At 39.6% G+C, this 14,969-nt stretch overlaps 1 protein-coding gene across 1 annotated transcript in view; it reads left to right on the forward strand.

The window, feature by feature from the left end:
* ITGA2 (integrin subunit alpha 2) overlaps window positions 1-14,969 on the forward strand; it is a 105,973-nt gene that overhangs the window by 23,535 nt on the left and 67,469 nt on the right. Inside the window, exon 2 of the mRNA XM_020880338.2 lies at window positions 7,284-7,404. Within this exon, the coding sequence (XP_020735997.2) occupies window positions 7,284-7,404 (121 nt within the window). The remainder of the gene's footprint in view (window positions 1-7,283; window positions 7,405-14,969) is intronic.

A 14,969-nucleotide genomic window follows, 5' to 3' on the forward strand; every position in this document is an offset into this window, starting at 1 on the left:
TATTTTATATCTGAAAGAGTTCTTATATTTTTGTTAACTTTTTAACAGAGGTATATCCTCCCCTCAAATATCAGCATACATCTGTGGAATGGGCCAGAATGCCTTCAGAGTCCTAATTTAAAATACTCCTCTCTGTCCAATTCTACCTCTTGCTTTTGGTCTTGATTCTGTTAACATGAATTTTTCCCTTTACCTCTCTGGATCTTTTTGCAAATGAATACCTTTCATGAAAAGCCAGCACCACCTGCCCTTCAACATATATTCTTATATTTCACAATAGGTACACAAATTACTCTCCTTCTTCTACTGCAAATGTTTGTCATTGAGCTCTGACAATGATATAGACGTCAAGACACTTCCACCCCAAATTTTGTTGCTAAATATAGAAAGGCATGTCTTGTTTAATACATTTATTTGTACCCTTGTTTTCAAAAGATTTTGTTCTTTCTCAGCCTCACTACATTTTGAGAACAAAACTGGGTTAACTATATCTCATCCACAATCCTATAATTTAAAATCACTTTTCAGAATAAAGTGGGAGAATGAACTCCATATTTGCTGAAACTAATTCTTAAATTATTAAAGTTTCCTAGAAATCTATTTCAGAGATGAGCAGGAACTCTCTAGACAGGAGGTGCTATAAAATTTTTAAATGAGTGGAAGAAAAAAGAAGTTTGCATTAATCAATGTGTGCTTAACTATCTGGTCTGCCTGTGGATATTAAAATGACAACAAGCCAGATTATAATCAATGAAAAACCCCCTTTAATTGTGAACAGAGAGGAAATTAGTTCACCATCCAAGATCATACATTGCTTATTTTTGCAATAAGGTTGGGTGAGATTCACTGACTACTTGGACTTGGTTACTGTCAACAAATACACAGCAAGGTCACCTTGGATAAGTACTTTCTGCATTCACAAGCATACACATGAGGACAGGAGGGAAGAGTTACACTCTGGGTAATGACATGACCTTGAAACTCACTACATCTAATATAGACCTGGAATGTATAAATTAATAATCTGTGACTTGCTGGGCCACTTCTTCACTGGCCCGATTCTCTCTCATGTCCCCATAGTACTCAGCAGATGTTCCCTAGGCCTGGAATGACCTTGGTCTTCCTCTTTGTGTAGTGAATTCCAGCTCATCCTCTAAGGTCCATATAGATTGCCACCTCTTCTATGAATGAAGCCTTCAAACTTAGATTTATCCTCTTCTTAACTCTTGGGTCAAGGTTCTTTGTAGCTTTCTGAAATTTAGTACTTATCCCATGATAATATAATTTTTTATTTCTTATTCCAATTACAAGAATGGAAGCTCAATGACAGCAGAGATCTTGTCTGTTTGGTCCATTGCTTCTGTTGCTAGGTCAGTTCAGTCGTTCAGTTGTGTCCAACACTTTGCAACCCCATGGACTACAGCAAGCCAGGCCTCCCTATATATCACCAACTCCTGGAGTTTACTCAAACTCATGTCCATCAAGTCCGTGATGCCATCCAACCATCTCATCCTCTGTTGTCCCCTTCTCCTCCTGCCTTCAATCTTTCCCAGAATCAGGGTCTTTTCAAATGAGTCAATTCTTCACATCAGGTGGCCAAAGTACTGGAGTTTCAGCTTCAACATCAGTCCTTCCAATGAACACCCAGGACTGATCTCCTTTAGGATAGTCTGGTTGGATCTCCTTGCAGTCTAAGAGACTCTCAAGAGTCTTCTCCAACACCACAGTTCAAAAGCATCAATTCTTCAGTACTAAACTTTCATTACAGTCCAACTCTCACATCCATACAAAACTACTGGAAAAACCATAGCCTTGACTAGACAGAACTTTGTTGGTAAAGCAATGTCTGTGCTTTTTAATATGCTGTCTAGGTTGGTCATAACTTTTCTTCCAAGGAGCAAGCATCTTTTAATTTCATGGCTGCAGTCACTATCTGCAGTGATTTTGAAACCCAAGAAAATAAAGTCTGTCATTGTTTCCATTGTTTCTCCATCTATTTGCCATGAAGTGATGGGATCAGATGCCATGATCTTAGTTTTTTGAATGTTGAGTTTTAAGCCAGCTTTTTCACTCTTCTCTTTCACTTTCATCAAGAGGCTCTTAAGTTCTTCTTCAGTTTCTGCTGTAAAGGTGGTGTTACCTGCGTATCTGAGGTTATTTATATTTCTCCCAGCAATCTTGATCCCAGCTTGTGCTTCATCCAGCCCAGAAATTTGCATGATGTACCCTGCACATAAGTTAAAAAGCTTCTGTCCCCAGGACTTAGGAAAATGCCTAGCACAAAGGAAGAGAAATATTTTTTGAATGATTCATTTCTTAGTATATGGGCATGTTTAGGGTGTAAGGAAACAGGATGAACCAAGTAGGTTGTCATTTTCCATATGATTCAGTTATGACAGACATAGGAATACATTAGTATAAGCAGTGGGATTGTAAAGAGGAAATAGACATTGACTTAGAATACTTACATAAATTTGTAAAAGCTAATTGGTTATCATAGGCTAAGTGTGAAATGGTGACATAGTGAGTTGTAAATATGTGTTTGAAAAAATTAAGTATAGAGAACAGAGAGACTTAATCAAAAGGGGCAGGCTTTCAGGGAGGGATTGATATATCAGGTAAGAAGTGATTTAGGATCAGTGGGATGAAGGCATTGTGATGGAGAAGATCATGTTTTGTGAGAAAAATGAGCAGACTATTTACAAATAGAAATTCTGGACTATAAGGTTGACATGATGAGCCAGACCAGGACTCAGATCTCAGCCACAAATTGAGTGACATTGAGCAAGAAAGACATCTAACCTCTAATAATCCCTAGTTTTGCTGTTTCACAGTGTTGTTGTGGGGATCAAATGAATCAAGATGATTCTGATGTAGGCAGGCCAACATAAGCATTAAGAAATAGTAGGCTACAAATTCGAATATACATTATGGTTTAAATATTGGAAAAAATACTAGAAGGAAATAGTATATCCAAATTATCTGTACTTGCATTAGAATGATATGAGTATGAATTCTCTTTCATCTCTTAATTTTGCCTATATTCCATATCATCATCAAATAACATATATTCATTAAATATTTACTTCATACCGCAAATATTATCCTAGGTGCTGAGAAAATAGGAGTGAATAAAAGAAATAAGGTCTGGACTCTGAAGTTGCTTAGGTTTTAGTAGGCAAACAGAGACAAAACAATGCAGATACACAAGATCATTTCGGATGATAAGTGCTGTGATAGTAGCATAATGATTAAGGAGGATGTAAACTGGTAGATGAGTCAGGGGCAGTCTCTGCAAGGATAGCAGAGACCTATTTGAGCAAAGATCTAAGTGATGGATAGATGGCAGGACATAAATACTGAATTGAGAAGAGTGTTGTAGGCAGTGTGTCTGGATGCTGCAACCGCGATAAGCAGAGTGAATGGGATGTATTCAAGGGACAGAAGGAGGGCCACTGTGGCTGGAACACAGTGAGTGGAGAGGGTGGTGGAAAGTGAAAGTCACCAGATACATAGGGGCCAGATCATGAAGGACTTTTGAAACTGTGGTAAGGAAATTAGATTTTATTCTCAGACATTGGGGTATTTTAAGCGGAAAGATGATATGATTTACATTTTTAACTAATATTTTATATATGTGTGTAAGATAATCATGATGGTGTGATCACTCACCTAGAGCCAGACATCCTGGAATGTGAAGTCAAGTGGGCCTTAGGAAGCATCACTATGAACAAAGCTAGTGGAGGTGATGGAATTCCAGTTGAGCTATTTCAAATCCTAAAAGGTGATGCTGTGAAAGGGTTGCACTCAATATGCCAGCAAATTTGGAAAATTCAGCAGTGGCCATAGGACTGGACAATGTCAGTTTTCATTCCAATCCCAAGGAAAGGCAATGCCAAAGAATGTTCAAACTCCTGCACAGTTGCACTCATCTCACACTGTAGCGAAGTAATGCTCAAAATTCTCCAAGCCAGGCTTCAGCAATATGTGAACTGTTTACTTCCAGATGTTCAAGCTGGTTTTAGAAAAGGCAAAGGAACCAGAGATCAAATTGCCAACATCCGCTGGATCATCAAAAATGTAAGAGTTCCAGAAAAACATCTATTTCTGCTTTATTGACTATGCCAATGCCTTTGACTGTGTGGATCACAATAAACTGTGGAAAATTCTGAAAGAGGTGGAAATACCAGACCACCTGACCTGCCTCTTGAGAAATCTGTATGCAGGTCAGGAAGCAGCAGTTAGAACTGGACATGGAACAACAGACTGGTTCCAAATAGGAAAAGGAGTATGTCAAGGCCATATATTGTCACCCTGCTTATTTAACTTCTATTCAGAGTACATCATGAGAAACGCTGGGCTGGATGAAGCACAAGCTGGAATCAAGATTGCTGGGAGAAATATCAACAACCTCAGATAGGCAGATGACACCACCCTTATGGCAGAAAGTGAAGAAGAACTAAAGAGCCTCTTGATGAAAGTGAAAGAGAAGAGTGAAAAAGCTGGCTTAAAGTTCAACATTCAGAAAACTAAGATCATGGCATCCAGTCCCATCACTTCATGGCAAATAGATGGGGAAACAGTGGAACCAGTGACTGGCTTTATTTTTGGGGGCTCCAAAATCACTGCAGATTGTGATTGAAGCCATGAAATTAAAAGATTTCATTTCTCCTTGAAAGGAAAGTTATGACCAACCTAGACAGCATATTAAAAAGCACAGACATCACTTTGCCAACAAAGGTCCATCTAGTCAAGGCTATGGTTTTTCCAGTAGTCATGTGTGAATGTGAGAGTTGGACTGTAATGAAAGTTGAGCATTGAAGAATCGATACTTTTGAACTGTGGTGTTGTAGAAGACTCTTGAGAGTCGCTTGGACTGCAAGGAGATCCAACCAGTCCATCCTAAAGGAGATTAGTCCTGGGTGTTCATTCGAGGGATTGATGTTGAAGCTGAAACTCCAATACTTTGGCCACCTGATGTGAAGAATTGACTCATTTGAAAAGACCCTGATGCTGGGAGGGGTTGGAGGCAGGAGGAAAAGGGGACAACAGAGGATGAGATGGTTGGATGGCATCACCGACTTGATGGACATGAGTTTGAGTAAACTCCAGGAGTTGGTGATGGACAGGGAGGCCTGGTGTGCTGTAGTCCATGGGGTCACAAAGAGTCGGACATGACTGAATGACTAAACTGAACTGAACTGATACATGTACATATGTGTATGTATACACATATATATGTGTATATGCACACATATATGTAATAAAATTTAACTGCTAGGTGATAAAATGGGGCCTATCATGATTTCATGTCATGACATGATCTGCCAATGTCTAATTAATGAGGGGAAAATGAGGTCATTTCATATATATATATATACACACACATGTATATACACACTTATATAGTCACATGTGGCCTTTCCAGCATTAGATATTTTAAAAGAGGGGACAGTTTACCTCCCCAAGCTTTTACTGATTCATTAGATAATTGGTAACATATTTAAATGAGATTTACCGAGTTCTGTACAATGGGGCAAAGTTAAATTCTTGATTTGAAACACCAGTATTCTGAAAGTCAGTTCTGGTTCTCTGCTTCCAACATTGTGTTATTTTCACTTGCATTTAGTTTCCTGAAAAGGATAAAGGAGTGGTGCATTTGAAAAAAATGATATTAAGGAGAAAATCTGCAAATGTAAAGCTGTGTAGTGTTTGCTATAGAGTATTTGAAAATTGTTTGTCCTCTTCCTGGCAGCACATTATTTCTAAAAAAAAAAAAAAAAAGCCAATAATGAGCTGAGCACTCTTGAGTGAAAACATTTATGGTGGAATGATTTTGGCATGTGAAGAGAGACGTCAACGTCAACTACTTTCAGTCCCCAAAGCTTCATCACTGACCTCGTTATTCCTTTTGGAGCACATTTCAGAATCTGCTTCCAAAGTACAAGGGCATAACAGGAGAGCCAGCCCTTTTCCTCCATCCTTTCAATGCCTGAAACAATAATGCCCTTTCAGTGTTGCCCAGAAAGTAGGGTATTCCTTTGTGAAGACGCATAGTTATGGAACTTTGATGTCAGTTTTGAAGAACTCACATTGCCTTCAGTGTCTGCAAAGATAACTACTGATCTCATACAGCTTGAAGCCTGTTCCCATCTCTGTGCCCTAAGTCGCTTCAGTCATGTTTGACTCTTTGTGACCCCATGGACTGTAGCCCGCCAGGCTCCTCTCTCCATGGGGATTCTCCAGGCAAGAATACTGGAGTGGGTTGCCATTTCCTTCTCCAGGGATCTTCCCAACCCAGGAATCGAACCCGTGTCTCTTATGTTTCCTGCATTGGCAGGCAGGTTCTTTACCACTAGCACCACCTGGGAAACCCCATCCCATCTCCATAGAAAATATAAATGTCCACACTACCTTCTTTCTCCAGAATGCAGCGCAGCCAGTGTCAATGCCGTCAGGGTCAGAGAGGGTGGTCTTCATCAACCCGACTCTTTCCCCTCTTTTCTTTCCATCAAAAACAAGGTTTTTCAAAAAGATCTATCCAGGTTTTATCCTACCAGGGCCTTTGTTGTTTTTGAAAATGAATATTGTTTCTCGAGTATTCAGAAAGACACATCAAAAAGCAAAACCACTTCTGCAGTTCCTGCTGGAATGAAACATCTGACCCCTTTCCCTACATTTTCATCCTGGAAAGTGATCCCTTCTGAAAGAAAGGAAACAATTTTCAAGCAGCTGTGTTTTTTTTTTTTTAACTCCTTTGATGTAGTCAGCAATGCTTTACCAACGGACATTTCATATAGAGTTCATGTCAAGATCTTCAGGAGAAATAGAAGATAACCCTCTGACCCTGCCTTCGGGTGCCTTAGAGTCTTCTTGCATTACGAAGTGCAAATAGAACCGGAGTTACTTAAGAATCCCTAAAGGTAATATGTGGTTTACGAGTTCAAGCTCTTCAGTCAGACAGCCTTATCCTGGCCTTCCCTTATCCCTTTCTACCTGAGACACACATATTTCCAACAACTTCAGAAATTTCTGCAAAGCAAGTATAATAATAGCGATCATATTCTAGAGTTGCTATGAGGCCAAATGAAATAGTGAGTCATGCAAATAAAGTAGTTAGCATGCTGCCAGGGCCTCAAATTAATACTTAAAACTCTTGGTAAGCATTAATGGAGAAAAATTATTATTTCAATCTTTTTTTTTTTTAAGTGGCCTTTGAGAATTATATTACAACCTTATATTCACAAAATGTAAATATGGACTGTTTTCATTTTTCTTTATAGGCATTTTAAACTGTTGTGTGGCATACAACGTTGGTCTCCCAAAAGCGAAGATATTTTCTGGTCCTTCAAGTGAACAGTTTGGCTATGCAGTGCAGCAGTTTATAAATCCAGAAGGCAACTGGTAAGAACATTCTTTATGTTTTCAGTAAAATCATTAAATAAATTTAATATTTGACTACAATTTCTTGTTCAGATTGATGCATGAAAATGTTATTAATTGGTAGCCCTCAAATATCCTTATATGAAGAATTTTTCCTTCAGACTTGGTAAATATCAGATTGATAATTAGTGGGATGACTTAAAAGAACTTTTTAAAAAAAACCTAGATAGAAAGTTTTCACTAAATATTCCATTGTGAATTCATAATACCAGATTTTGACCATTTGGTGATAGAGAAACAGATAGGTAGGTAGATGGATAGATTTGTCTTCCTTTCTTACTCTGTAAACTAGTATCCACTAGGTCTTGTAAGTGTTCAACTAGCTAATGCTATCTCTGGACCATTTCTAGATGGCAGACTTGTTCCTTACATTTTCTCCTTCAGCAAAGCTTTGTCTTCTGGCTTCATTTTAAGTCAGGATTCCCTATTCCAGGTGACCAGGGGTCCTTACAAGCATTCATGCTCCCTGTTGCAGCAGAAAATTCCAGGCAGATCCTGGCTCATTTAGAGCTTTTTCTGATGATTAAATGGGCAGTTATTAGTTTATCAAATAAGGGCTATAATTTATACCCCTTTTCCTTCATGAACTTACATCTGGTGCTCTGAAAAAATGGAATTCAAACATTCAGGATCCCAATGATTCACATTTTGGTATGTGCCTATCTGTATGATGGGCAAACAAAATGAAATGATACTCAAGAGGGTAGTGTGTCTCAGAAGGCATCATAGAAGAGGTGAACCATGAGCTGGGTCTGAAGAGTGGAGGTGAACTAGCAGGAGAAGGGTATTAACTCGTTCCTGCTTCAGGGCTTTGCTGTACTGCTTTTCTCCTGGAAGGGACTGTCTTCCCAAGATTTCCACTCTTACCTCTCAGTTTCAGCTCAAATGCCTCCTTCTCAAAGAGACCTTTCAGAACCAACCTGTCTGAATTAGCACTTCACAACCACTCCCAGTTGTCTCTAGCCTTTTATTTTCTGAGTAGCCGTTGTTACTATCTGAAATTATCTTTATGTGTTTATACGCCCATGACCCACCTTCTGCTCTGTCTCTCAGTGTAGGCACTGGTGTGTGCTCAGAACCCAGAGTGTCTGCTGATGTTGAGTAGAGGATCAGTAATTATTTTCTTGATTACTGAATGAAAGTCCTAGTTCAGTTGGTTCACTTGAGGTAGTCTACAAAGTGATCTCTTATAGACCGACTGATATAGAAGCTGAACAAGACCTTCAGACGAGTTCTGATGGTCCACTTCATGGGCATGGCCTTGCTGAGACCGACCTGGCATTAAACTTGAGGTGATTCTTTTTAAGTAACAGTTTTTCTGGGACAGAGAAAGGGCCACCATCAGCAATAGATGGTATTAGAGATGTCAAGGATTGTTGGCAGCTCAGCCACTGGCCACTTTGTGGGTTGGAAGTTACCCAGAGGGACAAAGTTGACAGGAATCTAGCAGGCAGAGTGCTGGCCAAGTGAGCCCTGTCTCCTTTGTCTCTCCAAGATTCCCTTTAAGTACTGAAAGCATTGCTAGAAGACAAACGCATTACAGGGAGCTCTGCTCAATACTATGTAATAACCTAAATGGGAAAAGAATTTGAAAAGGAATAGATGTATGCATGTATATAAATGAATCATTTTGCTGTACATCTGAAATTAACACAACATTGCTAACCAGCTGTGCTCCAATATAAAATAAAAATGTTTAAAAAGACAAATGTATTAATTTGTGGTGAGAATCTGGTGCTGACAGGGTTATTTCAAGACCAAGGACCCCAGACATTTCTAAATCCTGCCTTGACCTTCTCGTGACATTACTGAAAGATACATAAACACAGAGCTTTCTGTTAAGATGTATGGTGAGGCTTGTCAAGGACTTCTTTCCTCAAGCCTAGTACAACCACCAGCTGGTTTGTGCAAACCCCACGCCCAGGAAGCAGAGAAAGGAGGTCTTACCTGAAGGCTACACCCTGTGGGGGTGTGAAGCAGGAAGAAAAGAGAACATAAGCTGGCCTGACATGCTAGCCTAGGTCACTCCCTGATCTGGCCCCGTAACATCCAAGTCATGGACGTGATCTTCTAACACACCACAGGCTGGATGCTATGTGAGGTGCAGAAAGTACGAAGCATAGACCTTGACTTCAAGGCATGTGGAATAGTCAGTGAGGAAGATGAATGTACAGATCAGGCAGCCATGAATAATCAGAGGCATAAGTGCCACCCCCGAAGTTAACAGCGTTTGTGTTCCCCTAGTGTCACTTGCTATATTAACTTGCTGTTGGGAGCTCATTTTCTCTTCCCAAGACCCGAGGCACTGGAGGGACAGGGTTCCCCCCTGACTTCTCTCCCTAGTTGACGCCGCCCAGGTTCCTTGCTCAGGGGGCAGGGCTGGGGCAGGATCCAGGTGTGAGCGGGTTTTCCCGCTCCAGTGCTGGGGTGGCCGAGGTTAGCAGCAGCAGCTTTCATGACTCCCGGGATCAAGGAAAATACTATGAAACTTGGAATCCAGAATGGCCTATTTGTTTTGACAGTTGGCACTGTGCCCCTCCCCACTCCTAATTTATGACAATCACACAGACATTATGAGAGTAGCAGATGTGGGAAAGACTGTTTTAACATTAACTTTCCTTCTGATATTAATCAAGTTAACTTTGGGCACAGAAAGTGATATTACTATGAATTCCTTTAATAAACTATGAGTCTTTTTCCCTTAGACTTTATATATGTAACACACACTCACACACGTCTCTCTATTTTTTCACTCCCTTACTGTAAAAAGGGAATAAAAATGTAAAGCTGCTGTTCTGGTAGTTTTCTCCTCAGCTCACTTTGACTTTCTTTACAGTCTGTCTTGTTGAACCCCCGACCTCATCTCTCAGCCCTTTCCTGCCTTCTGAAAACTCACTTAAAGCTCTAGCCTGAGTTTTCTTAAGTCACACTCTGCTATTTTCAAAGTACAAACTTTATCTCTTCCATGTGCCCCATGTTTCTAAGAATGTATTGGCATATTTTGCACAGGGATCTATAAAATTTTAACAAAATGATCTTGAGTCCTTTGCTGGTTTCACTTATTATACTTTTATTACACTGTGGACTTTTACTTTAAAAATATGCTTTGCAAGTTCTTGAAATTTTATCATGGTCTCTTATGAGCTGGATGATTTTAAAAGCAAGATTACCTCCCAAATAGAGCTCCACGGTGCTCCTCTTCCTGTAAGTAAGGCTGGGGTCTGTTCTCCCTTCAGTGTAGGCAAAGGGTCACCGCACTTTGGAGCCCTCATTTTATATGCCGGATGTTCAGATGTAGGTGATGCAATCCTTATCACAGTTGTACAAAGGATTGTGATACATTTAACGTCATTTCCTGGAAGCTTGTGGTGATATGTACTGTTTCTGTTTGTCTAATCTGAGGGCCTGTCTCAAGAATCATCTGAACTCATTATATGACTCAAAAATCTTAGAACACTGCAATCTCTTGTGTGACGGGGACTGTCTGGGAATTGAGGGTATTTCCAGTTGTAGAAATGTATTTTCTTGTTGTAGTGAGGACCAGTGCATGCTTTCTCTTTAGAAGGAGAAATACAATGAATATGTGTCATGAGTGCTTACCTCTTTGTCCACCTCTGTGACCCTTTGGACTATAGCCCACTAGGCTTCTCTGTCCATGGAATTTTTTTGGCAAGAGTACTAGTGTGGATTGCCATTTCCTCCTTCAGGGGATCTTCCCAACCCAGGGAAGAGTTTTCTTAAGTCACACTCTGCTATTTTCAAAGGACAAACTTTGTCTGTTCATGTGCCCCATGTTTCTAAGAATGTATAGGCAGGGATCTATAAGATTTCAGCAAAATGATCTTGAGTCCTTTGCTGGGTTTTATTTATTATACTTTTGCATCTCCTGTGTCTCCTGCATTACAGGTGGATTCTTTACCACTGAGCCATCAGGGAAGCCCTGAACATGTTTCATAGCCAAAAATAAAAACCCTTCCATCTATATATATTATAGATTCTAATTTTTAATTAAGAAAAATGTAGTAAAGCATTATGTATATTATAAATATAACAGGGTGTATGAGATACCTCTTGTAAGTGAATTTTAGATAAACAATAAAGAAGTAACATTCAATTCTGCACAAGCAGCAATGATTATGTCATATAGTATATCGGCAATATCAATGCTAGTAAATTCTTAGCCAACACATAATACTCTTGATGACTCTAAGAGTTTTGTCAAATTATTACCCATTTTATAAGTGATAAAGGGGTGAGACTTAGAAAGCTTTGTTAGTTGTCTAAGTTTACAGAGCTAAGAAGTAATAAGCATAGGGTAGATTAATACAAGCAGCGTCCCCAGTGGCTCAGAGGTAAAGAATACACCTGCAATGCAGGAGCCACAAGAGACACGTGTTCAGTCCCTGAGTTGGGAAGATCCCCTGGAGGAGGGCATAGCAACCCACTCCAGTACTTTTGCCTGGAGAATACCACAGACAGAGGAGTCTGGTGGGCTACAATCCATAAAGTCTCAAAGAGTCGGACATGACTGACGTGACTTAGCATGCACACACACAGATCACACAGATTAATACACGAATAAGGTGTTCCAAGTGGGCATGTTTTTTTAAGTGTCCAGGGAGGAACATGGGAGAATGTAATTGGCATTTATAAATAATATTTAAATATAATTTTCATGTAAAGTTTTTAAAGAAAGATGAACTTCATTCAGCATTTTTAATTAAAAATTGTTACAAAAAGTATTATCTGGGATGACAGTTCCCATCTGTCTTTTCATTCTCTGATAGACAGAGATTTGTCAGATTAGCCAAGAGCTAGAACAAAAGGGTTTTACCTCAGTTTCCCCACCACTAGCTGGGTGACTTTGGGAGAGTCACAGAGCCTCTCTGGATCACAAAGAAAATGGCATCCTGACCAAACCAGAAGTTTTTACCGCCTTGTGAGAGAATAAAAGTAAAGCACTTCAAAAAACTAAACTACTGTGCATATATGAGGTATTCTCACCAGCTCTGTGTAAAAATATATAGAAGCAAACTCAGGATTTTTAATGACTTGCTCCTCCCCACCTCTCTCTACCCACCACTTCTTCCTCAGCCATCTCTTCGTCTGTCACAGTTTAGCTCCCATGCAATATTAGATTAATTTTGGTCCATTTCTTCTTCTTCTTGGCCAAGAATGCTATTCTGATCCCTTTTCCAAAATAATCATGTCTTTGTCTTTCATTATATAGCCTTTATTTTTTTTTTCATTTATTTTTATTAGTTGGAGGCTACTTACTTCACAACATTGCAGTGGGTTTTGTCATACATTGATATGAATCAGCCATGGAGTTACATGTATTCCCCATCCCGATCCCCCCTCCCACTTTAAATATCAGCCAACATCATCCTTTATGTCTCTTCCCAAAGATAATATTCTCTTGCCATTAGGTTTTTCTGGCAGTGCCATTTAACATGCTTACTTTGTTTATTCATAAGGTTTGCTTTTATTTTAAATCCATGATGTATATATTACTTTTTGTTCTTCTATTGCATTTTAGTTATCTTCACCAACTTCTAACTTAGTCATATTTTTGATCCTACAAAGGCTTAGAAGTCTGACTATAATATATTCTTGTATTTTTAAGTTTAAAAAACTTACCATTAATATTTTTATGACTATTATGCTAGTCATATACTTAAACTAACACTATTAATGTAGGTCTATAAAGTAGCGTGTTTCCTATTAATAATGACTTTCCCATGGCTGGCAGTAGGGCCAGGGTAAATAGGCAACCAAGTTCCTTTTAGAGCTCCATAGACCACTCCAGTGTTGATTTACCTACCTTTGTCACACCACAGTTGCTAATTTTTTTCCGCTAAGTTAAAATCATCTTTATGGGTACATTTTTTCAGTGATTTGCATAACAGAAAGGGCACTTTAAATATTCCCTGCTCCAACTAACTTCTTCCTTCCCCAGCTCTGGACACAAATTTGTGTGTGTATCCACAGACAGGGTCACACATACATGCCCAGCTTTTGTGACTTGCCTGTGGAATAGATCTGCTGAGCCAGAGACTCTGGAGACCTTCTGTGATTTGTGAAAATCCTCCGTGCCTCACCACCTCAGTCAGTTCAGTTCAGTCATTCAGTCATGTCTGATTCTTTGTGACTCCGTGGACTGCAGCACACCAGGCCTCCCTGTCCATCACCAACTCCTGGAGTTTACTCAAACTCATGTCCATTGAGTCTGTGATGCCATCCAACCATCTCATTTTCTGTTGTCCCCTTCTCCTCCCACCTTCAATCTTTCCCAGCATCAGGGTTTTTTCAAAAGAATCAGTTCTTCACATCTAGCCTCACCACCTTGTCTTATCATTTCAAGCTTCCCTCTGTGTTAATGCCTGATGGTCTGTTTTTTAAAACAAGTTCATTCATGACGGTGCTGGGACACACACACACTCCCACACACACTCACATACACTTTCCCACCCACCCACCCACCCCTTCCTGGTGATTACTTGTCTGAAACTTTCCCATCCATTGACTCTGTCTTAAGAAGGATCTGGTAAATGCTAAGTGGCATAGTTGGGGCCTATTTGTTAATTTGGTTAGGAACCAGATGATGGAACCACAGTGAGTAGCTCTCCTGGAAGAGTTCTAAGCTAGCTTAGTATGACAGAAAGAACTGGAGGTTTGGAGTGAAAGGACATAAGTGCAGATCTAGGTTTTGTTGCCAATCAGACTCTTAGAGTTGGATTTCTTTATATGGAAACAGGAATATTTATAATATCTGACCTCACAGGATATTTATAAGGATGAAAGAAGATAATACATGTTAAAATGTGCCTTATAAACTGTAGTTTACAAATATTGTTTCTTTTCCAGTTCTTTCCATTGATAGCTATCTGCTGAAGCACCTAGTTAAAAGCTACTGTCTCATGGACTTTGAGACATAAAAATGTGTGACCTTAAAAGCATTCCTTTCCTCCCCACCAGGGCACAAGAATGTGGAATTTATATTGTCACAAGGCATTAAATTGTCTTTTGGCTTTTGATTTTAACTTCAGGAAAACTGCATGTTGGATGAGTCAATGTAACAGAATCAGTTTTTATTGATTCATTTGCTTCCAGTGCAAAAGCTGATTTCCAGGGTTTTGTGAGATAAAACAATAGGCTTATGATGTTCTAGCAATAATGAGGTCAGTGGACTTTGCATTGGGGAACTGAAAGATCTTGAGGATGTAGCCTTCTCACTATTTGAGGAAACAACCTGGAAACCAGAGAAGTCTGGAAGCATAATGAGGCCAGGAGGCTAAAATTGCCTTGAAACATATGCTAGAGTTTAGCTAGTAAATTATAATAGCAGCGCTTCCCAACCAAGAGCTAAAAATGAACTCTTACCTGCCTTCTTCCTTCCTAGAGATGGGAAGTCCTTACAGGTGAATTCTTCCCATGACAAACTCCTTTTATGTTGCAAGCAAGTAGCCATATGTAACTCACTGGACTCCTTGTGTTGTCAGTGGCCTGAAACTAAACAATATAAG

The sequence above is a fragment of the Odocoileus virginianus genome, chromosome 14 (genome assembly GCF_023699985.2).
Source record: "Odocoileus virginianus isolate 20LAN1187 ecotype Illinois chromosome 14, Ovbor_1.2, whole genome shotgun sequence".
NCBI classification, from domain to species: domain Eukaryota; kingdom Metazoa; phylum Chordata; class Mammalia; order Artiodactyla; family Cervidae; genus Odocoileus; species Odocoileus virginianus.